The sequence below is a fragment of the Lacerta agilis genome, chromosome 13 (genome assembly GCF_009819535.1).
Source record: "Lacerta agilis isolate rLacAgi1 chromosome 13, rLacAgi1.pri, whole genome shotgun sequence".
Classification (NCBI taxonomy): Eukaryota; Metazoa; Chordata; class Lepidosauria; order Squamata; family Lacertidae; genus Lacerta; species Lacerta agilis.
Genome location: NC_046324.1, coordinates 1,516,750 through 1,542,009, shown reverse-complemented (window position 1 = coordinate 1,542,009; position 25,260 = coordinate 1,516,750). Strand labels below are relative to the sequence as shown.

At 40.6% G+C, this 25,260-nt stretch overlaps 1 protein-coding gene across 6 annotated transcripts in view; it reads left to right on the top strand.

The window, feature by feature from the left end:
• Positions 1-25,260, top strand: part of LRRC49 (leucine rich repeat containing 49) — a 58,663-nt gene that overhangs the window by 16,251 nt on the left and 17,152 nt on the right. For all 6 annotated transcript variants that reach the window (XM_033166775.1, XM_033166774.1, XM_033166772.1 and 3 more), the window contains 5 exons: positions 757-900; positions 3,146-3,207; positions 8,510-8,657; positions 11,375-11,458; positions 12,840-12,988. In XM_033166775.1, the coding sequence (XP_033022666.1) occupies positions 757-900; positions 3,146-3,207; positions 8,510-8,657; positions 11,375-11,458; positions 12,840-12,988 (587 nt within the window). The remainder of the gene's footprint in view (positions 1-756; positions 901-3,145; positions 3,208-8,509; positions 8,658-11,374; positions 11,459-12,839; positions 12,989-25,260) is intronic.

The following is a 25,260-nucleotide window of genomic DNA, read 5'->3' as shown; positions in this document are numbered from 1 at the left end:
TGGTACTTTTTGCTAAAAGGAATTCATGTGTACAGAGGGGAAGGATGACAGACTAGCTGAGAAAATCATGCTTAATCTTGTGTGTGCTCAAACCATATTGTAATATTTGAGCTCTGTTTCATATAATGCTTTGTTTGTACTTTAGTTAACATAATTTTATAAAACCATATATGTGTGTGTGTCTGTGTGTAGATATATAGTTTGTGTGTGTTTTAAAAAGGAAAGAAGGAAAGCTGAGATAGGAAGGAATTCCATTAACACTGACAGAGGAAGTTCATAAATAACATCTCTATGAATTCTTCATGAATCCCAGATTTCTGCTGTTCCAATAAATGCTGCTGCTCTTTAGAAAGCAGGCACTGCAGGGACTTCTAGCGAGAAGCCATCGTTTGAGAGTTCCAGACTTCATTCTTAGCCATTTGTTTCTGTTCTCCATTTCTGTGGGATGTGTCAGCTGTACTGCTTGCTAACCCTATTATTTCCAGTTACTTGCTTCTTAAGTAGTTGGTGTTAACTTATCCTTTGCATGGTTGCTTGGAAGTAAGTCCTACAGTGCTCAATGGAGCTTACTCCCATGTAAGTGTGCATAGGGGTGTGACCATACACATTTCAATTTTTTACCTCCATAAGATCCGGAGGCACAGTTGAGGCTTAGAAGAGAAGCTGCTTGTTTAATGGTGTCATTCTTAGAGGGGGGAAAGAAGGGTTGGGCTCAACTGATACAATCCTCATTCTTCCTCATCTTCTATTTTACAGATTGCTATCATAGAAAATCTCAACCATTTAAGTGACCTCAGAGTGCTGAATCTTGCCCGGAATTGCTTAACATACATTGAAAACCTGAACGGGCTAGATTCACTGACAGAACTTAATCTTAGATATAATCAGATCAGAATTGTGGTAAGTGAACTGAATCCATTTGCTCTAGAAAAAAATGCTATAATTTGAATGAACTATATTGCTTCTGGAGTTTTAAAACAAATTTGATTCAAGAAATTTCAGTTTCTTTTGGTGGTTTTTTTGGTATCAATGTATTATTGTCATGTATAGTTTTCAGTTGAAGACAGAGCCTATGAATACATATTTTGCAGAAGATCTATAAAGTGATATACCGAAGGGATGTTTGAATTGCTGCAAGCCTTGGAATCTTAAGGTCAGGGCAGACAGAAGGTCTCTGACAGCCATTGGCTGAACTGTATTGTTCTTGAGTAAGAAGAGGGAAAGCTAAAGGTTCTACGCAAGGAAGAGAAGCAGAGGTTAGATATCCATACACCAAGGAAAGGAACAGGTTTTAGGAAAGGAGGATTGGAGAAGAGCATGGCTCAGAGAAAAGGGGTGGTGGTCTGAGTTGGACAGCAGGGAAGGGCCAGAGAGAGAAAGAAACCCCCCCCAATAGTTAAAAAAAATGTTTAATTAGCCAAAGACCTGGGAGAAGAGGAATGTTTTGCCTGGCGCCTAAAGATATGTAGCAAAGGCTCCAGGCAAGCCTCCCAGGGGAGAGCATTCCACAAGCAGGAAGCCACCACAGAAAAGGCTCTCGTATTGCCGCCCTCTGTACCTCTCACGGAGGAGGCACATGAAGAAGAGTCTCAGGTGATGATTGCAGGGTCTAGATTGGTTCATATGGAGAGAGGTGGTCCATGAAGTCCATTTGAGCAGAAAATCAGCACACCAGAGAGGGACAAAATTGTCCAGGCCATTCGTTGCTGTGATAGTTTTCTCCTTGCTGGGAGTACACAACAATGTGCTAAGCTGGTCCTGAGGATCTTATAACATTAAGAATTTGGTATTAGAGTTTGCCTGTTTTCTTCTTCCCCTCTTTGACCCTTTCCCCTTTAATATCACAGCTTTTTAGATTATAAGCCTGAGGGCAAGAACTTTTTTTTATTTGTAAGACACTCTGGGAGTTTATCCTGCTAGAGAGTTGGGGGGATAAATAGATTGAAATTGCTGCATTGTCTGTAAGAATCTACCTTTTGCTACATTAGCCATCTAGACTGTGCACTCAGAACAATTGTTAAAGAAGCAACTAATCCTTGTTATCTTGAGCATAGACCTTGTGGTGGTGAGAGTGAAACATCTGCATGACAAATGAGTCTTGCTTTTCACATCCTGTAGGGAAGGGGTTTTTGTGTTCCAGAAAATCAACAATTTTACCGGGTACCTGTCATGATGTGGGTGAGAAACACCATGGATTGGCCCATATCATGAACCATCTATTTGTTTGCCCAGCTCCTGAAAGCCAAAGAAACCCCTTGGATATTGTTTTTGTTTGTTACTATGTTTTACATTTTTGTGTTTTTATATTGTAAACTGCCCTGTGATCCTTGGATGAAGGGCGGTATAGAAATTTAATAAATCTTTGTCATCATTATCAACATCATCTTGGTGTATTTGTATCCACTAATTGCAAGTTGGAGAGTTGCCTCACCCACTGACTAATCAGTTTGGTGGTGGCAATGGCAAAAATAAACTTCTCTGACTCATAATAATAATAATAATAATAATAATAATAATAATAATAATAATAATATACCTTCCCTGTGTTCCCACAAAGGCTGTGCATTACAAACTGATAACCATTTTGTGAGATCTGGAGTGCATCTCTGTGTTGTCTATGATGGGACTCCAACTCGTTAACCTACTTGAGGAAGCAGGGAGACGTCTGCAGAGCACATTTCAGTATTGCTTGCTGCTGGTTGGACAGCTACATGCATGAGTTAGCACTTTGATGCTTTAGACAACAGCATGACTACAAAATTGGATTTTATTTTGCTTCCGTTTCATAGCGGCATGCTTCCCCCTGCAGCTGAAATGCTGAGGCAGCACCTCAGCTCCTTTTTTGAGACGCCTGCTCAGAAAGAGGCCAGCATCTACTGCCGCTGCGTCTCCCCCTCTCTTTTGCTCAACACTTTCTGTTGCAAGCAGTCCAGCTCATTTTCCAAGAGGATCTATGCACTGAAATACTCCTTTGTAACCTGCACCATAGAGGGATGGAGCCGCGTGTTTGACAGCAGTTGGCACTGCAGCAAGGTTACAGTAAATTGCAGTAGGCATGTTTCATCCTCCAGAGAAGCAAGAGCGTGTAGAGCATGCTGTCCTTCAGATGCTGAATTTGGTGTTTTCGCTCTCTCTCTCGTTCTAGAAAGATGTGGATACTTTGCCCTGCCTCCAACGTCTGTTCCTCAGCTTTAACAATATATCTCGGTAAGCAGAAACTGCTGGTGGGCGGGGAGAGAGTCCGTTTGCTCTCTCAGTGCCTCACTTACTACCACTATCCATTTAAAATTAAATATTTGCCAGTGGTTACTTTGGTCTGACTGCTAGATAAATGATACAGTATATGGAGAAGGAGAACAACTATGAAACCAAAAATTAGCAAAACATTTGATCTTTTTTTCTAAGTGCACAGAGAAAAAATGTTTCTCTTCGGTTTTAAAATATGTCATTACCATACTTAAGTAGAAAGCCCGGATATTAATACTGCAGTCAATATCTGAGTCAGTTTGTGAATCACTATTATTCTCATCATTTTAAAAATGCCCTAACTGGGTTTAGATTATACAGCCTATTATATTTGCTCCAGACTGTAATGTAAACTGATGTCTCTTTAATTGAAGTTACAGGCTTCCATTTGTGCAGGTCATTGAACATCCTTTTTTAGTTTCTAAGATGCAGCTTGTTCCTTGCTGTGCTACTCTTGAACCTAGTTATGAAATCAGGAGTAACACCTTTTTTATAAGAGCTGCTAGTATGATAAAGGAAATACATTTTCTGAATCTTATTCTCCCCACCCCCTCTTTGATTCTGTTTTTATATAATTTTGGCTGCAGCGTTTAATTAAGCCTGTTTTCAAAATTAGTGAATGTATTCTTTTCCTGGATGCACTTCCCCCTTGATCACAATTTAGTATGTCTAACATCCTTTCTCAGAGGCAATTATGTGTTGCAGCGATTCCTCACTGCAGGATATTCAGCCTGGGATTGCAGCAATTACTCACACATTGGGAGGGTGGGGGAGGCAGGAAAGGGGTCTTAATTGCTCTCAGTGGAATTTAACCATGTGGAACTACTGCTGTTTGTTTGATTGTGCTTATATTCTGGAGAAGTGGAATGGGGAAGTGAATTAATTGAAATAAGTGAAAACGGTAACTCTTTTGTTGTGAAAGTGTTGCTTGTTGGCTGCAGTTTAAACTGTGGAAGGATATGTGCCATTTGCTGGGTGGAGCTTTCAGTACTTAAGAGTTTATGTATTGCAACAGTGCCGAGAACCTAAACTTCACATTCAGTGCATATCCTTCCATAGATTGGATTTGGCAGCATAATTTAGACATGAACACAGCCATCTACAAACACTCCAGCTTAATCTGCCCCACTCTCCTTTATGGTTTGGATTGTTTCACTTTGAATGATAATAAATCCTACCCTGATTTAACTTTTTTTGGTAGGGGAGTGTTTGGCTGGGCTCAGCAGTTGAAAAACTGCAGAGGTATATTGCTCTGCCTTTAGGATGTAAACCCTGCAGTCAGTGAGAATTACTTTCTGCTCAGCGTAACTGAACATCGTTCTTCCAGTGTCCCAGTTTCTCTCTAGCAAAGGTCCGCTAGATGGTGGTGGTAGTTCTGTACTTGGGGAGGGGAGAAAAAGAAAACTACAATGTCTAGACTGGGGCTGAACTTAAATGGCCCTTTCCTGAATTTGCTGTTTCTTGTGCTGTGAGGGTTCATTCTCCTGTGATGACATGCTGTACTCAGGAGGGTTTAGCTCTTCCAAATGCTCTAAGGCAGGGATGCAGTCACCTCACAGGAAACTGTTTCCTCAGCTCTGTTCACGGAAGTAACTCAAGTCATGTTCTTGCTGTTTGGTTGCCATTCTGTTATCACATGCAAAACTTACTCTCTAGGGGAATCCTACTTTAAACATTGGAAAAAGCATGGTAGTAAGAAGAAACTGGATGGGAGCAAGGGTATTGACCTTGGACCAACTGATAGATGAGGAAGTTTATATGTACAATGCATTGAGAGAAAGAAACCACCCACCAGTTGTGGTCCAGTGGCAATACCTGCAGTTACAACATCTTTTCATAACTCTGTTTGGTCCGGCAGCCTTCTCAGCTTCTGAGACACATGGAATACTGGAACAATTGGATAATTCATCTGAAACTAAAAAGTCAGCAATTATCAATAAATAAATTTGAAATCCAGACTTTAAGCAATGATTGGAATAAAGAATTGGAATGTTCACTGCTACCCAGACAGTGGGAAAGTTTTTTAGCTTCTGTATTGGATGTATTGATGGATCTTAAATTAAGACTTACGTAGCAGAAAATACTATATATAATTTATTGGACTCCCTTACCGTTGTATAACAAAGGGCTAATGCAGCCCTTTGCTGGAGATGTAATATGGATAATGCTTCTTTGAACCCACATGCTTTTACAATGTCCCACACTTACTAAGTTTTGGGAGAAAGTATTGGATTATATAAATAATAAGTTATGGAGGAATTTAAGATTTTCAGAGGTGAACATTATTTTGACCTATATACCTATTGTATGGAAGGTGACAATGGGACAGTGAAAATAGATTCTACATGCCCTGATGGTGGCTAAGAGATTGATACTGGAACAATAGAGATATGATTCCCCTTAATCAGTGGCTTGACAATATGACAATATTAGCAACACAGACTTTCTTTGGATAAATATAATGATATTTGGAATGAATTTACTAAGAATATATTAGGTTATCATAAAAAAAATTGTACTAGGATAATAAGACTGCGCATCTGTATACTAATGTATAGAAATGTAAGTATTTCTCTTTTATTTATATTTATATTTTCTATTTTATTTTATTTTTTCTGATTGTTTTTTATCTTTCTTTTTATAAATGAAATTCTTCTAATAAATTACTGATAAAAAGAAATAAATTTCTGCTATTTATCTGTGGTTCAGGCTTGTGTTTTCATGTCTGATTAACCTGTGATGGGAACCTGATACTTGTGATTTGGTGGAGTGTTCACCTTACACTGGAACATCTCTTGCTTTCACATGGCATTCAAGATGGGAAGCCATAGTGTCTGAAAGACAAGAACTTTTGCCAGCCCATTTTTGGGACAGCCGTGATGTTTATCACTCTTTAGTGCTTAAATAAAAAGTGATAGTTCATTAATATTATGTTTTTCTTTAAAGTAGAAGCTTAAATTCTTGACACTTTAAATACAGATGTAATAACGAGGGTGTGTGTATGAGGGGAGAGGAGTAGTACCTCTGGCCATGCTCCTCCTGGGTTAGTTTGTCCAGGTAAATGTGTACATAAGAAACAGGGAATCTTCTTTCCAGCAGAGGTTCCCTCCCTCCCCCAATCTTTCCTTCTCTGTGACTAGCCCTCTCTTGTATTCCTTCAATATTCCCCGTTGGTATTTCCCTCTTTTATCTTTGTCTCTATCTCTATCTGTATCGCTAGTCTTTTATGTGTTATTTCTCCTCCTACTTGTGAGCCTATGTACCACAGGAGATCACCTGAAGTAGTGAAGGTTCCACCTCAGGCTGCACAACTGCTGTCACTTTTGCCATTGTTTTTGTGTATAAAGCAGTATTTTTAAAGCAGGGATTATGCACTAAAAATGGCAGCGTTTTTAAAGATATATTGCAGACTTGCTTAAGCTGCAACCCTAGGGAAGGCACCACCAGTGGTGACTGCCCTCCGCCCCATCCTTGGGTACCTTGCGAGGGCGGCCCTGCCTCTTCCTGCTCACCTGGTGAAGGCAGTGTCAGAAGGGGGAAAAGAAGGTGCAGGTGAAAGAGGTAACCACTACTGAGGCAGTAGAAAAAGAACAGAAAGTGAGCTGGGGGGCTCCTCCCCCATCAGCATGGAGAAGATGGGGGGCAAAGGCAAGCGTGGGGTCCCAGCCCTCTCTCCACTTATGGGGGGAAATCATGGGAAGGTCTAGGATCCCTCGGGTGTAGCAGGTGTTTAATATACTCAACTCCAGCTTTTAAGGTCAAGTGTATTCATTTATTTTAGATTAATACTTTATTTCTCTGCAAAAGCTAATCTAGCACAACAGAAGAGAAAAAAGCATTTATATTTTGTGTAGCTGAAAGAGATCAAGAAAAGTTGCTTCTTCTAAAGAGTTATTGTATTATTATGTTGTGAACCACCCAGAGATCTGCAGATGAAGGGCAGCATACAAATTTTAACAACAACAGCAACAGCAGCAGCAGCAGCAACAGCAACAATAATTAATATAAATTATTGATAAAAGTAACTGAAGGTCATTTCTACTGTTACTTCGATTTCATAAATTTTATACACTGATTGTAAAAAAACAACCCTCAAAGCCGTTTCCAAAAAAATAAAACAATAAAATCAGTGAAAAGAACTGACAATAATTTAAAAAGTTCAAGAAAATTAAAATCAACAATAAACTAAAAACAGATAGAAACCTATAACTAAAAACTGATGTGTGTCTTAAATACCTTATTTTTGTCTCTGCCAGCTGTCCATCTGTTTGGGGAAATTAGATAAAGGATTTGCTCCGGAATTTGATGCCTGGGAGCAGTAAATAATGGACTTCATCCCCAATCTACCATTTGGCATTTGGCATTTGGCCTCATCCCCTGAGCCACTGCACCTGGAGGACCTCTGGGTTCCTGCTTAAATCATCATCAACAACAGCCGCCATTCCTGCAAGTCTGAGGGTGTGTCCCCCTCCCTTACCACAGTGGGACCAGCAAATAGGCCAGAAGGTTTGCAGTTAAATGCCCTCTGAATCAGTGGTCTCACATTCGCATCTCTTTGGCGATTGCACCCTCCTGCCATTATCTGAGCCCCTGCCTTTACTTGCGCTCGTTCACTGTTGAGACTTTGTATTTTGTTCAGTTCAGGATCCTATTGCATGAGAGAGCCCTACGCTACCCCCCCCCCCCCCGCTGCATTGGTGTTGTTGGGCAAATTTGACATTGGGAGAATGGGAAAGACAAGCTTGCAGGTCCAGCAGAGGTGCAGAGGAAACATGTAAACCTTTTGATATACTTTTTTTTTTAAGGACAATTGAAACAGCCAGCCCTCTCCTGAGCATATTTCATTCCTAAGTGCATTGGTGCTTTGTTTATTGGTCACTCAGACATGATAAACATTTGGGTGATTGAAACCATGACAATGATAGATGTAACTGATATGACATCCCTGATATGATAACCCAATTCACACATTTCAAACCTTTACAACAGAAAACCAGTGAATATTGTAAAAGTTAACTGAAACATCCCATTAAGTTTGAAAGTCACATAAAACCAGATACTGTATGTCAAAAAACCTTGACCAGTTATTGCGAAAATTCACCTTTCTCTATTTGGTGGGGGGGGGGATAGTATTGTTACTGCTTACTTTTAATTAGTGGAATGATATTAATAATGGTTATTTTAAGGTTAATAGTGATAGAAATTGAGGGTTGTATGTTTGAGTTCCATGACTTGTGTTCTATTCCTTTTGCTTTTCACCTAGTTTTGATGACATCTTGTGCCTTGCCGATTCTGCATCCCTTTCAGACGTCACCCTAGATGGCAACCCGATAGCGCAAGAGGCGCTTTACAAGCACACTGTTCTCCACCATATGATGCAGCTCCGACAGCTGGATATGAAGAAGATCACAGTAAGAGAAACTCTGCGGGGAATACTCTGTGATGGGTTAAACCTTGAAATAAGCAAGGAGTTTTATTTAACCAGACTATTCACAGTGCAAACAGGTTTTGTGTTTTTTTATTATTTTTTAAAAAACTTATTACAGTTACTAGAATATTTTTACAAATATACAAAATGCTTAGCAATCTCCTCTGATTTGTCTTAATGACAACCCCATAATGAGTGAGGTCTACACTCATTGAATTTATGTTTGGAATAAGGCATCGAAATGTCCGTCTGTGTCAGTATGAGCATTCCCACCAAAGATGTTTGTATGAACCTTGCACCAAACAACTCCTCCATCCCAAAGGTATGATGCAGCTAAACAGGCATTACTTTGAACCAATGACTCTTTTAGCAGCCTATTTAACAGCTTAGTTAAAAATGTTGGAAATGCCAACATTACTATAATTACCATCTCTCAACAGGCATCCTCCCAGCTGCAGTAAATAAATAAATACAATGAAAATGTCAGAATAGGTATGTCCTGAATAAATTTGACAGCAAGGATTTTCTTTTTTAAACAAACCTTCTGCTGAATACTCTCATTGCATTCAATATGCAGGGTCTATCAGCACATAAAGATTTTCTTCTTTCTAGAACTTTCTCTTAATAAAAATATATTTTGTGGCTTTTTATTAAACGTCCAAGATGTATATGAATAAAATAAATTTAAAAGTAATGGTCACAAGATGTTTGTATTGGAGAACCTTTTAATATATTTTATGGTAACATAGTTTTTATTCATTCATGGTTGCATTGAGATATTGTTTACATTAGAGCATATTACATGTGACACTTACATAAAAATAAAAATAAAACAATAAAAACTCAGGTAAATATTTCTAAATGTATTAACAAAGTTGTGTCAAAGCGTATATACCAAAACTTACAATTATTACAGATATGAAATTAAGTATAGTATTGTGTAATGCTTAGTTTGGTGACCATAAGTAAAAGGTACTTTGTATCAATAACAATTAGAATTTATAAAAAATTATAGGGAGGGGGAAGGTGGAAAATTGAAATATGCCCTTCATGGACGCCAGACTGCATAAAAATTGTCAGGTTTCTTTTGGCCTCTTGCTACTTCCAATTTTTGTGTCAGTTTTCCCAATAATGGAAGATGGTTGATGATCTCGGTAGACTAGGAACAGAGGGGAAAGCTGTTTCCTAGTTCTGCTGGATCTCTCAGTGTCTTTTGATACCGTGGCTTTTGATACCATTGACCATGGTATTCTTCTGGAGAAGCCAAGCCAGATGTGTGGGGTATAAATATAATAACAATAACAATAACAACAATAATACTGTATACAGGTGAAACTTGAAAAATTAGAATACAGTGGTACCCCAGGTTACACACACCCCGTGTTGCGGATGTTTGAGTTGTGAACGCCTGCAACCTGGAAGTGTTTCCAGAGCGCGCATGACCCGTGCATGACCCCTGGATGCACAGAAGCATTCTGCGCACTTCGCGCATGCGCAGAAGCACTCAAATCGCACTGCTTCCGGGTTTTTTTTGGTTTTTTTGTGTTCGTTATACGCACGCCTGCATTACGTACCGCAACCCGGAATGGATAGTGTACGCAACCCGGGGTACCACTGTATCGTGGAAAAGTCCATTTATGTAAGCAATTGTTTTCATTAGCTACTGGAGTTTAATATATGAGATAGACTCATGACATGCAAAGCGAGATATGTCAAGCCTTTCCTTGTTATAATTGTGATGATTATGGTGTGCAGCTAATGAAAACCCCGAAGTTGAAATTGTTAATTTGGGATTCTCATCAGCTGTACGCCATAATCATCACAATTATAACAAATAAAGGCTTGACATATCTCGCTTTACATGTCATATATTAGTTTCACTTTTTAAGTTGAATTACTGAAAGAAATGAACCTTTCCACGATATTCTAATTTTTCGAGTTTCACCTGTATATGGAAGTTTTTAATGTTTAATGTTTTATTATGTTTTTATATATTCTAGAAGCTGCCCAGAGTGGCTGGGGCAACCCAGTCAGATGGGCAGGGTATAAATATTATTATTATTATTGTTATTATTGTTATTATTATTATTATTATTAAGAACCTTTTAATATTTGATTTCATTGTAAGCATTGCTTTGTTACTTGGAAGATACCGGTATGTATTCTAAACATACTCTGCTATGGGAATGCTTGGACTTTTTAAAATTGAATTACAGTGGTGCCCCGCTAGATGAAAATAATTCGTTCTACGAATTTTTTCGTCTAGGGGTTTTTTCATCTAGCGAAGCGGCAATGACAGCCGCGCTCCGCTAAACGAAAAAAAAAAGACGAACATTTTTCGTCTTGCGAAGCAGCCCCATAGACTTTTTCGTCTTGCGGGGCAGCTTCCGCTAGACGAATGCCGTTCGTCTAGCGAGTTTTTCATCTAGCGAGGCATTCGTCTAGCGGGGCACCACTGTACACAGTCCACCCAGTAGGGATACTTTGGGTTTGTTTCTTCATTTTTTGCTTAGCAGCCTGAGACACTGTTCTGTGGAACTTCAAAGCTTGTTCATGACTTCAGTGTTTTTACAAAATCCAGTAAAAACTTCCCTGTTACTTTTAGATCCCCCCACCCCCACTATGGACCGACACCTTGCAAAGTTTGACTAGTGCAGTTGTGAGTCTCACAGTAAAGTGTTTTGTTTTATTTTGTCACAGGAAGAAGAAAGGCGCATGGCATCTGTTGCCTTACGAAAAGAGGAAGAGAAGCGGCGTGAAAGCCACAAGCAGACCTTACTGAAGGTACCAAGCGGTGGTCTTCATATGATGCAAATGGAAGAGAACCGGGCCCTTCGCTCCCTTCACTTATCCCACCCCCCTGGTAGCTGCATCTCCTGGTTATGGCTGCTCCTTCCCTGCTGGAAACAAACCACATGGCATCCTTCATTGCAGGGGAAGAATGATCAGTGGTAAAGCATCTGCTCTTCCTGCGGAAGGTCCCAGGTTCAATCCACTGTTTCTCTAGGTTGGGCTGGGAGAGAACCCTGTCTGAAATCCTGGAGAGCTGCTGCCAGCACTGAGCTTGATGGACCAGTGATCTGACTCTGTATAAGGCAGCTTCCTATGTTCCCATAAAGCCATGGTTCCCTATTGGTGGGTCTCATAACCCACCCAGGCACATACTTGTCAACTGCATGGGACGTCCTGTTTTTGGGTGCCATGTTCTTGTGCGGGTCAAGTGACTCATGCAGGAGCATGGCCTGCAAGACGCGGCCTGGCTTTGCTCTGGGACATGTTGGAGGGTATGGCGGAACCATTCACATAACAAAAACGACCACAGAGATATCAACATTAGAAAATGTAGGGGGTCCATGGCTTGGCTTTTGAAAAATGGGGTCCGCAGAACTTGGCCAACTGGGGACTCCTGCTATAGAGTATTTGATCTAGTCTGTCCATACTTCCTACTGTCTTACCCACACAAGAACCCCTCTGGAACAGGCCATGGCATCCTACGTCTCACAGGCTTATGGGAAGCCCACAAACTCCCCAGCAACTGTCATTGAGGGTCTAGCAGCCTCTGATTGTAGGGGGTCTATCTTGGTTAAAAGCCACCGATGGAACAATCTACGGGGGAGTCTTATATACCCTTTTCTAGACATGTTAGCCAGTGGATATCGCTACATAATATATTCCACATGTTTGTTCTGCATTGTGTAAGAAGATCTTCCTTTTGTCTATTCTGAATCTATGGGCTTCATCAAATGACTCTGAGGAATTCTAGTCCCCTCCTCAAGAAGGAGAGGGAAAATCTTTCAACTTTTCCCACATACAAATATGATTTTATAAACCCCTGCTATGTCCCTCCCTTCGTCTTATTTTTTCTCCATGGAAAAACTGATACTTTAGGATGGGAGTATAGCTCTGTCGGTAGAACACGAGACTCTTAATCTCAGGGTTGTGGATTTGAGCCCCATGTTGGGCAAAAGATTCCTTCTAACTCTACAATTCTATGATTTCCTTGTTGAGAGCAAGCAGATAGCCAACTGAAAGCAACATAATTTGTCTGATTGCTATACAGTAATTCCTCTTCTTTGATCTTGGTTTCCAGAATGCCATTTTGTTTTACTTTAGCAAACTCTTTTCTCAAACTGTATATTCGTATCTCATTTGTATCTCATTTCAGGAAAAGAAACGATTAACCATTAGCAATATTGCCCATCAGTGGGAGAGCCAACAGAACCGCTCTCTGCCTTCCAGCCAAGAAAACAACGAAGACAACGAATCTTCTCACAACAGCAGGAGTACTCCATATGTATTTCCCGAGGAAACCAGGTATGGAGGCCTTGTTTTCCTGCCCAACAAGGGCCACGCAGCCTCTTAGAGCCGCCCAGGCAGGAAGGTGCCTCCTCCTCTTCCTCTCCGTGTTTCCCTAGTTTCATTTCCTGCCATCCCAAACAGACAGCTTACTATTCATTCTCTTTACGGCCTGATTTTCCCCTCGTCTCACTCATAGCTTCTGAATTGCTCTCTTCCCTGCTATTATATTCACTTTCTGAAAAGAAAAGAAATCAACAAATAAAAATCCTTCACTTTAATTCTCTTGCTTCTGCTGCCCTGCTGCCTCATCCCCTTTTTCCGGCTCTAACAGCCAAAATCAAACAGTCAGCTGGACTTTGATGGCTTCTTGGGGGAAGAATCCAGAAAATCCACAACAAAGTGGGAAAGGCTACAGCCCAACAGCAGCCTCAGTCATGAGGAATGGGATCTTGTACTGGGGAGAGGGGACAACAAACAAGCCAAAATTGGAGGTGAAACCCTGGGGCATCTTGTTTAGAGTTTAATTCTCCTGCAGATTGCCATGTGGAGCTGGAGCAGAGAGGGAACCTCTTATCTAGAGCCACATGCTTCCCTCCCCATGTTACCATGGGAGATGGTCTTTCTCCATTACTGAAGTGGGATGTGATTCTGCCATTGGCCACTAGAGGCCCTCAGAGAATCACATGTGGAACCATGGTTTCTGGTTCCTGTCTGGAGGAAGTTTGGTAATCATCTCTCTCTCTCTCAAAATATTATTATATGCCCTATTACTCCCTTAAATTTTGTCATTCAACATATTAATTATGGAATGTGGGATAAAAGTACTGCCTGAGGCATTATGCAACTGGATGGTCAAATTCCTCTTAAAATGAATGGAGGAGATTTGTTAGCTGTGGGGAGGGTGGGTGGCAGCACTAGTTTTGTCAAAGACTTTGCCTCCCAGCATTTGAGACTGAAAAACTTTAAAGAAAGTTTCCATTACACTGATATATATTACAGAGTGGTGTTCTGTGTGTGTAATTTTGGCTGTTTCATCAGTTTGAAACATCTTCCAAAGGTTTAGGCAACGTTAATGTGTGTCTTTGTGCATTCTCCAGTATTAGTGATCCTTTGGAATTGGAGTTTAGGCTTTTGGTGACTCTTTGATTCAGCTTGTTTTGGATACCCCCATCTTCCTGTTGTTTATAAAGGTAGTGGCGGAATTTAAATAATCAGAGGTCCACAAAAAGTATGAGGAGAAGTATACACATTTGGTCTTTTGCTAAAGTAAACCAGAGAATTCTCTAAGTGTTCAGAGTTCCAGGAATTTTAGGGCAACGTGAAAGTATTTTTCATTTGCTGTTCTATGTTTGTGAATTTTTTTAATTCCATTTGCAATAGGAATTAAAGGGTTAAGCTATTGTAATGTATCAAGAATTTTCTTCTTTATTTAGGGAAATTATATTCTGTCTTCTGGTGTGAAGTCCTCAAGGCGGCTCACTTTCTCTCCTCTCCTCTATAAACTACACTAAAATAAACACAAAAGAAATCTGCAATAAAACCCTAAAAATAGGAACAGCAAGTGACAGCAAGGAAAAGGAGCTTATAATTATAAGATAAGATTGAGTAAATGATCTTGTGATTAAGAGAATAGCTAAAGGCTATACCATCCAACTTGCCACAGTTTCCCACCATCCCACACACCTGCAGTCTCTCCCCAAACTCATCCACAGCCTGCTATAAGCAGTGATGTGTGTTTTCCATAAAATGTTGAACTGGACAATTTCTCTGTTCAAATTAGGTTAATTCACTTCAGAAAAGTTAGCTTGCATCAGAAAATGTTTAGTTTGCATGCCATAGAGCAGGGGTCAGCAAACTATGGCCCGGGGGCCGGATGCAGCCCACCAGGCACGTAAGGCCGGCTCACGGACCCTGCCACCTGCTTGATCAGTCCCCACCCTGGGCTAAACCAGTGCGGCATGGCGTTTCCTTGAAAAGAAGCCATGGATGCCTCGCCGCGCAGTGACTGACTTCTTTGACACTGGCATGGCTTTGGATTTGCTGCAGGAAGTTCCTGCAGCCAATCTGAAGCCTCGCTGCCCGAGTGCTGAGGTAAACCCAGCACGGCCATGGACGGAGAGGCCGGCAGGTCTGGGCTGCGCCATGGGCATCGTGACAGGTGTGTTTCGGGGCTTCAACTGGAGCTTGGTGCCCGGCTCAGCGCTGCTGCTGCTGGCGCGCTTGGCAGCTACACTGGAGTAGCTGGAGGGTGAGCTGTGCACCGCCTTCCTGATGCGCTGCATGTGCAACCTGCCCACAGAAAACAATGCCAGTGAGTGGGCGCTGCCGACACACGCTCCTGAGCACATGCAGAATGCGTTCCTTCTGCAGGTCTGGAGGCAGCTGCGGGACCGGCTTGTAGGGTATTTATATTTTTCAAAATATAGTCTGGCCCCCCACAAGGTCTGAGGGATTGTGGACAGGCCCCCTGATGATAAAGTTTGCTGACCACTGCCATAGAGCATTTTATTTGTATTTATTAGAATCCTAGAATTGTAGAGCTGGAGGGGATCCCCAAGGGACATCTAGTCCAACCCCCTGCAATGCAGGAATTTCAACTAAAGATGGCCACCCAACCTCTGCTTAAAAACCTCCAAGGAAAGAGAGTCCACCAACTCCCGAAGGAGACCATTTCACTGTCAAACAGCTCTTATTGTCAGAAAGTTCTTCCTGATGTTAAGTCGGAATCTCCTTTCTTATAACTTGAAGCCGCTGGTTTGGGTCCTACCCTCCAGAGCAGGAGAAAACAAGCTTGCACCATCTTCTGTGTGCCCGATCTTTAGATACGGTAATAAAATTTAAAAAATTGAAACTGCCAAGATTTATTTACAAATGACAGTCATTCATTGTTAATAATTAGCTTATGAAAAGCAATTTTTTTCTGTGATGAATGAAGCAACAGACAATTTTCCATCACACATCATTGGCTGTAAGTAAAGAGCTTGTGCATTACAGAGAGTTTTGAGGCGATGACATGGATCCAGGTAGCTCAAGTTACTAGTTTGACCACAGAGGTTTGCTATTTATTCAGTAATTGAGTTTCAGTTTACATCCTCCATCTCCAGGTGCAATTGATCATAGAATTAGGTAGGTAGCCATGTTGGTCTGATGCAGTCGAAACAAAATAAAAAAATTGTCCAGTAGCACCTTAGAGACCAGCTAAGTTTGTTAAAGAAGGCTGATCGCCGAAGAATTGATGCTTTTGAATTATGGTGCTGGAGGAGACTCTTGAGAGTCCCATGGACTGCAAGAAGATCAAACCTATCCATTCTGAAGGAAATCAGCCCTGAGTGCTCACTGGAAGGACTGATCCTAAAGCTGAGGCTCCAATACTTTGGCCACCTCATGAGAAGAGAAGACTCCCTAGAAAAGACCCTGATGCTGGGAAAGATTGAGGGCACAAGGAGAAGGGGACGACAGAAGACGAGATGGTTGGACGGTGTTCTCGAGGCTACCAACGTGAGTCTGACCAAACTGCGGGAGGCAGCGGAAGACAGGCGTGCCTGGCGTGCTCTGGTCCATGGGGTCATGAAGAGTCGGACACAACTGAACCACTGAACAACAACAACAAAGTTTGTTCTTGGTGTAAGCTTTCGTGTGCATTCACACTTCTTCAGGTACCTGAAGAAGTGTGAATGCACACGAAAGCTTACACCAAGAACAAACTTAGTTGGTCTATAAGGTGCTACTGGACATTTTTAATTTTTTAAAATTTTGATCATAGAATTGTTTAGCTGGAAGGGACCATGAGGGTCATCTAGTTCAGCCCCCTGCAGTGCAGGAATCTTTATGCCCAACCTGGGTCTTGAACCCACAACCCTCTGCTGCATGAGCTATCTGATTTGGTCAGTCTTCTTTATTCTTCAGGCTATCTCCTGTGGTGTTTTCATGCGTTGTGCAATCTGCTCCTTTTATTCTGTGAATGTGTGTTATGGACAGTTGGTCATTCCATTTGAAAGTTTCATTTTTAAAGTGACAGACTATTTGCCAATATGTTTGTAGGCCATTGGTCTTCATCTCTTTGCATCCAGTTTGTATCCCCATCACATCTCCATTTTTTAATTTTAATTTTCTTAAAGAGAAAGACAAAATGAGAGAAAGGACAAAGGTAGAACGTACACAGTAAAACATTTACTTTAGAAAAACAATAAATTTACAGTAGGTTTCATCACTGTATTCTGCCTTGGTCAGACCACACCTGGAATACTGGTGCACCAGTTCTGGGCATGACAGTTTAAGAAGGAAGATGACAAGCTGGAACGTGTGCAGAGGAGGGACACCAAGATGATCAAGGATCTGGAAACTAAGCCTTATGAAGAGCACTTGAAGGAACTGGGTATGTTTAGCATGGAAAAGAGGAGACTGAGGGGAGATATGATAGCCTCTTCACATATCTCAAGGGCTGTCACATGGAAGATGGAGCAAGCTTGTTTTCTCTTGCTCTGGAGGGTAGGACTCCAACTAATGGATTCTGACTAAACATTTGGAAGAACTTTCTGATGGTAAGAGCTGTTTGACCGTGGAACGGTCTCCCTTGGGAGGTTGTGGACTCTCCTTCCTTGGAGATTTTTAAGCAGAGGTTGGATGGCCATCTGCCCTGGATGCTTTAGCTGAGATTCCTGCATTGCAGGGGGTTGGACTAGATGTCCCTTGGGGATCCCTTCCAACTCTACAGTTCTTTGATTCTATACTTTTGTAGATGGTAGGAATCCATCTTCAGAAATACCAATGAAGGTCTGCTGAAAGTGCTCCTTTGATCCATCCAGCAGCCACCTGGATGTTGCTGGACTCCAGCTCCCTTCATCCCTGGCCATTGGCGTTGCTGCCTGGGGTGAAGGGGGTTGTGAGCCCATTAACATCTGGAGGGAAGCTGCAAGAGAGTGTAAGTGTACTGTATTTTAAATTTGTGCAGTGATTTTAGTATTTGGCTTTAAATTAAAGTATTAATAGTTAAAGGAGTATATGATCCCCCATATGATATCCCAGTCTTCCAAAATACTATTTTTATTGGTATTTAAATCCTGATTTCCCTCTCTCCCTTCCCCATTGGCAGCATGTTTTCAAAATATACAGTGAGTTTAATAAGATCAAACAAACAAACGGATAATGCAAAATCAGCTGAATGAAGCTGTTAATTCTTTGTGCATGAATAGACTTCATAAACACAGGCTTCTCTGAGCAGCTCTTCACAAATTGAACTGTCTGCTTCCCTGGTTGACACCTGCACCTGTGTTATTTTAACAGAAACTGTTCTTTAACTGTTACTTTGTTGATGATTCATAAGATAATTTCTGGAATTATTTTGGTTCCCCCCCCCCCCATATAGCTTTGAGTTTGCCTGCCAAAGCCAATAATTGTAATTTATTTAAGCTTTTTTTAAAAGGGGAAAAATGAGACAAAAAAATCTTTGAACGAATGGCACCAGTGCTTCTTTTAGGATTCTTAAATGGAAACTTTGTGATACTGTAATTCTTGTTGACATAAAGTTAAGGCAGAAATGTCTGAACTCCTTTCCGTAAGTTCATACATGGGAATGGCAAGTTCCTCCTTACAAATGTAATGCTGGCTCCGTCTTAGTCCTGGTTGAGAAACGGGGGACTCGTCTTGATGATGTGCCCTGCCTTGCTGCAGAACATGAGAGAAGCAGGGCGGGGTAGTGGTGAGAGTGTTGGACTAGGACCTTGGAGACGGGGTTCAAATCCCCACTTGGCCATGCAGCCCATTGGGTTACCTTGCGCCAGTCCCTGCCTCTCAGCCTAACCTACTTCATAGGGTTGTTGTGAGGATTAAACAAGGAGGGGGAGAAGCATGTACTCCACTTTGAGCTCATGGGCAGGAAAGGTGGGATAGAAATGCAAATAAATAAAAAAGAACATAAGAAGCGTCCACAGGATCAGACCACGAATGCATCTTTTCCAGCAGCCTACTTGAAAGGGTCCACAGCTTTATGTTGCCAGGAAATCCGCAAGCAGGTATTCAGTGGCACCCTGCCTCTGAAAGATGGCAAAATGCCATTTTGCTATGGCATTATGAGAGTTGATGTTCTACTTTTTGGTTGTTTTTGTATCTGTCTGGAATAGCTTTATTCATCCTCCCCATTATGCCCTGCCCTGGCATCTGTGTGGATGAAGGGTGTGCTTGAAATGTTTTAAATGAATATCTCAAGGAAAAGCACTTTGTGCATTCAGATAAATTCAAGCCCCCTTTCCCTTGCAAGAGTGGAAGTCAGCTGGCCCAAGTGGGGAAGCCTCTAGCAGCGGAATTCAGGGAGGAAAGGCAGGTGGGGAAGTGACTGAGCCCCACTTGATACCAGAGCAGGGCAGAAATGTGAATAAATCCCAGCATGCCTTGCTTTGACTCCCCTCCCATATGCATATTTAATTCTAAGCATTCAAAAACAAGTAATTGAAGCTAAGTTTCTTTAGACTTTGCAACAAAGTGGAACAAATTATCCAGCATATAGTTTGTAGTGGCCTGTTTTCAGTATCTGTCATCTGTATGGAGTTTTATTTTGTAAAAAACATTGCATCCTACAGTAGCATCTATTAATGTTAATAATTCCACCCCTTTCCTTGCCCCAAGAACTCTGCATTAGTGTAGTATTAAGAGATTTCCCCCTCCATCCAGTTAAAGCAAAGTTCTTTGTGTAATGTTTTCTTTTACTTACTTTCGGGCGGGCTGTGAAGCTGGTTTATTCTTAGTAATTTCCTGATTGTGAATGCTGTGGTTCTTTAGCCAAGCTGTCTATAATAAAATGTAACATGTAAAATAAGTTTCCACGTTCTTTCTGGAAGCTGTAATTTACTTTTATAGGAGAAGATGGATGAATCACTTTGCCTTTCCCCCTCTCAAAATAAAGTGGCAAAAATACTACTTTTATTACAAAATAAGCTGAACTGTTTGCTGGGCTACAGTCCTGCAGAGTTTACAATGATCCTGGGCATTTTTCAGGCAGTGAGTTTTTAAATTTCTCCCTCTCTTTGGTAAAGTGGGCCTGCAGTTCATGGCACCATTTACTCTGAAGGAAGACTATTAAAGGCAGCCTATGTTGGAGTAACCAACTTTGGGATGGCTGTCAGGGCTTCTCTCCCCCCCCCCAAATTTGAGGCCTTTGTCAGGGTGTTGTCTCACATTTCTTAATCTCTGTAGAATTTCTATAAATCAGAATTATGTAGGTAATAAAATAACAGGTCATCCCCTTTTTATTAAATTGCCAAGCACATACAGGTAGAAGCTGTTGCTTTAAGTAAGTGCCAGGATTTGAGCCTGTTGTGGCCCCCAGAAACCAGGATTAAGGGAAGATAAGCAGAGATTCTCACCTTGTGCTGGCCAAAGGAGGGACCTACAGGAGACCTACACCATTCTCACTCTCTGCTGTGCCCAAGAGAGAGTTTCAGTACCCATATTCTTTCCAAAGAACAAAGATAATCCCCTGAGTCTTGGCAAGGGGACGAACAACTAGAATCCATGATACAGCAAGCATGTGTCTAATCTCATATTTATTCAGAAACAGACAGATTTTTAGTAGCATTAGTGTAATGGAGTCACGATGCATGGGAGGGTCTGTAGTTCATGGGAAGACACTGAGAATGTCCCAGCTGTTGACATGAATCATGCCTAGATTAGGAAAGACCATGCTGGCTGGGGCTGATAGAAACCGTAGTCTAAAACATCTGGAGGGCATCCTATTGGCAAAGACTGTGTCATGGTATAATAGGTCAATTTCAGAGTGGCGATGTTTGATTTTTTTAATTTAAAAAGTTAACACAAACAAACTTATTTCCAATATCATTGTTCTACTTTTCTCTGGAATTACTTTTTTTAAAAGATCTGTACGTGATAAATTTGAGGAACTGAGCCAGTACAGCACAGCACAAGGAAAGTAAACTTAATGCACAATGAACATTCTCTGAGTGGTGCCTAGATTCCTTTAGATTTCTAGAAATATGCCCAATTGATGTTGATGCCAATTTTTTTTTTAAACATGTTGGCACAAAGGTTGGATTCTTCCAGTAAGTGCTTAGACAAATTGTACATTACAATATTCCCAAATATTTGACAGGGGAAATTAGATAAAAATGTTTTATGTTAAAACTTCAGAACTGGATAGTGAGCAAGCTTAATAATACTATTCCTAATACAGCATCTGTGAAGCATATTCCTGTTGGAAGTATTTCATATATATTCTCTCAATAGCCATGTAAGATATATTAGTATTATACCTCCAAGTAGATCTCTACAACAAAGGGTTGAAGTGCACCCCCAGCTATTAACAGAAGTGTTTCTGCATAGGGTTCCATCCAGCCTAGAACAGGACACTTGGATTGCTGTTCACGGCTTGGGGGTGAGTTCACAGGAGTGGCGGTGAGGAAGAACAACGACTCCCCCCCCCCCATCTTCCTGAAACCACCACTTACAGGATTCAGGGCTGGATGCCAATCCTTTAAAAAAAAGATTTTTTAAAAGATTTTTCAACAAGTTTTAACATATTCAAAAATTCAAATTGCTTTTTACAATTTCAATTCACCCCCCTGCGACTTCCCCCAACTTCCCTTTCTGGTTTATAACATATTTGTTTGTTCTGCTTATAATTTTATATACCTTTTATACTAAAATTAAAATTGCATTCTTAATCTATTCTTAACATTTTAACCGCAAATGTGTGTTTTATATTTATATTTGTCCATTGTAAGTGTATTACTGAAATCCTGCAAGTGAGTTCATTTGAATGCATTGTTTCTGTATATACATCATTGTTGTTGTTGTTTAGTCATTTAGTCAGGTCCGACTTCGTGACCCCCTGGACCAGAGCACGCCAGGCACTCCTGTCTTCCACTGCCTCCTGCAGTTTGGTCAGACTCATGTTGGTTGCTTCGAGAACACTGTCCAACCATCTCATCCTCTGTCGTCCCCTTCTCCTTGTGCCCTCCATCTTCCCCAGCATCAGGGTCTTTTCCAGGGAGTCTTCTCTTCTCATGAGGTGGCCAAAGTATTGGAGCCTCAGCTTCAATCTGTCCTTCCAGTGAGCACACAGGGCTGATTTCCTTAAGAATGAATACATAATACAATTTGCCTCCTCTATCCTTCACATCTGTTAATATTTTATGTTTTATTCTCAGCTTCTTCCCTTTCCGGATATATCTTTTTGCCACTTCTTGAGGGAAACCGCATCACTTATTACCGGTATTGTTTGGAATAAAAACAACATTTTTGGCAAAACATTCATCTTGATTGCTGCAATTCTTCCTGTTAAGGAGAGATTCATTCTTCCCCATATTTCTAATTCCTTTATATCTCGTGCTAACATTTTTCATAATTGTCTTTATAAATATTAATATTTCTAGTTGTGAGACAAATTCCTAGATCTTTAACTTTTTATGGATTTCTATTTCTGTATTTTGTGATAATTTTTTATCCACTTCTTTTAGATTTTTAAGTAATAATTTGGTCTTACTTTTATTTAATTTAAATCTTGCAACTTGCCCAAACTCATCTGCATAGGTTTTCAGTTTATATGATTTTTTCCCTATTTTAATTCCTCTAATATTTTCATCTGCCCTAATATTTCTCACCAGGACTTCTAATACTAATATAGATAATAAAGGTGATAACAGACATCCTTGTCTTGTTGCTTTTTGTATACTAGATTCCTCTGTAACCACCTGATTAACAATTAACAATTAATTGTGCTTTTGGTTCTGAATATATGGAATGAATTCCTTTCCCAAATTTATCTCCAAAATTCATTTCTTGGGAAAAAAAATCCATAAATTCCCAAGAGACATTGTGTCAAAGGCTTTCCCCCCGTCTATAAACATCAATGCTGCTTGCTTTTCATTTCACACTTCCGGGTACTCTATAACAGTGTTTTTCAACCTTTTTTGGGCAAAGGCACACTTGTTTCATGAAAAAAATCACGAGGCACACCACCATTAGAAAATGTTAAAAAAAATTAACTCTGTGCCTATATTGACTATATATAAAGTAATTTTTCAATTTTTCCCACGGCACACCAGGCAACATCTCGCGGCGCACTAGTGTGCCGCGGAACAGTGGTTGAAAAACACTGCTCTATAATGTCAATAATATTTCTAATATTATCCTTCATTTGTCCGCCTGGAAGGAATCCTGCCTGATCCTGATGCATGTAATCTTTCAATACTGATTTCATTCTGTTGGCCGTTATATTAGCAAATAATTTATAATCATTATTTAATAATGAAATCGGACTATAGTTACTAACTGCTAACACATCAGCCTCTTGTTTGGGAATTAAACATGCGAAAGGCTGGGCTGGATGAATCCCAAACTGGAATTAAGATTGCCGGAAAAAATATCAACAACCTCAGATATGCTGATGATACTACCTTGATGGCAGAAAGTGAGGAGGAATTAAATAACCTTTTAATGAGGGTGAAAGAGGAAAGCGCAAAATATGGTTTGAAGCTCAACATCAAAAAAACTAAGATCATGGCCACTGGTCCCATCACCTCCTGGCAAATAGAAGGGGAAGAAATGGAGGCAGTGAGAGATTTCACTTTCTTGGGTTCCATGATCACAGCAGATGGTGACAGCAGTCCCGAAATTAAAAGACGCTTGCTTCTTGGGAGGAAAGCAATGGCAAACATAGACAGCATCTTAAAAAGCAAAGACATCACCTTGCTGACAAAGGTCCGTATAGTTAAAGCTATGGTTTTCCCAGTAGTAATGTACGGAAGTGAGAGCTGGACCATAAAGAAGGCTGATCGGCGAAGAATTGATGCTTTTGAACTATGGTGCTGGAGGAGACTCTTGAGAGTCCCATGGACTGCAAGAAGATCAAACCTATCCATCCTTAAAGAAATCAGCCCTGAGTGCTCACTGGAAGGACAGATCCTGAAGTTGAGGCTCCAGTACTTGGGCCACCTCATGAGAAGAGAAGAATCCCTAGAAAAGACCCTGATGTTGGGAAAGATGGAGGGCACAAGGAGAAGGGGATGACAGAGGATGAGATGGTTGGACAGTGTTCTCGAAGCTACTAACATGAGTTTGGCCAAACTGCGAGAGGCAGTGAAGGATAGGCGTGCCTGGCGTGCTCTGGTCCATGGGGTCACGAAGAGTCGGACACGACTGAACAACAACAACTGCATCAATTCTTGCATTGCTTCCATGTACATTAGAATGGAATGTGAATTCTCTAACAAAATAGAAAATTCTTTCCAGTAGCACCTTAGAGACCAACTGAGTTTGTTCTTGGTATGAGCTTTCGTGTGCATGCACACTTCTTCAGATACACTTCTTCTGTGTATCTGAAGAATGCACACTTCTGTGTATCTGAAGAAGTGTGCATGCACACGGAAGCTCATACCAAGAACAAACTCAGTTGGTCTCTAAGGTGCTACTGGAAAGAATTTTCTATTTTGTTTCGACTATGGCAGACCAACATGGCTACCCACCTGTCTCTAACAGTTTATTTCTCCAAATGTCTATCAAATTCAAATTGTCAACCAATTCACAAAAGGTTTTTGTCTGCCCTCTTTAGTATCTTTTTTCCTAATTGTTCTATCCATGTCCATTGACATCACTCCATTCAAATCACCTATCAAAATCATTTTCTGATCTGCAAAATCCATTAAATCATTCTTTCTTTCTTTCTTTCTTTCTTTCTTTCTTTCTTTTTTAATAAAATTCCAATTTTTTTTCATTTGGGGCATAAATTCCTATCAATTATTTTTTTTTGCCTTGCACCACGATCTGTACCACTATGACTCTCCCTTGATCATCTTTTAATATTTGTTTGGGCTCAAATTTTGGTTTAATGTAGAAGACCACTCCACCTTTTTTTGGATTTATCTGCTGTTATGAATTCCATACCTAACATTTTGTTACTAAGGACTCTCTTATTTTTTTTTGCTATATGTGTTTCTTGGAGACAAACTATATCAAAATTTTGCTTGAGAATTATATGGTGTATTATGTTCCTTTTTGTTTTATTATTTAAGCCAGTTACATCCCAACTTAATATTTTTAAATTTCCCATTTTGTTTTCTTCCCCCCCTTTTGTCCCCCCCTTTTAAAAATATTTTTATTAAAGATTTTCAAAGGTAGTGCAATGTCTCTCTCGTATTTTTCCATATAACAGTTTTACAAATCAGTGTTGTTGAGACATTAAAAAGGGGGGGGGAGAGGTGGGGGGGCGGGGAGAGAGGTGGGGTGGGGTGACGAAGTTTCTTTTTTACTTGATATGAGTAGGGTTTGGTGTCAGTGTT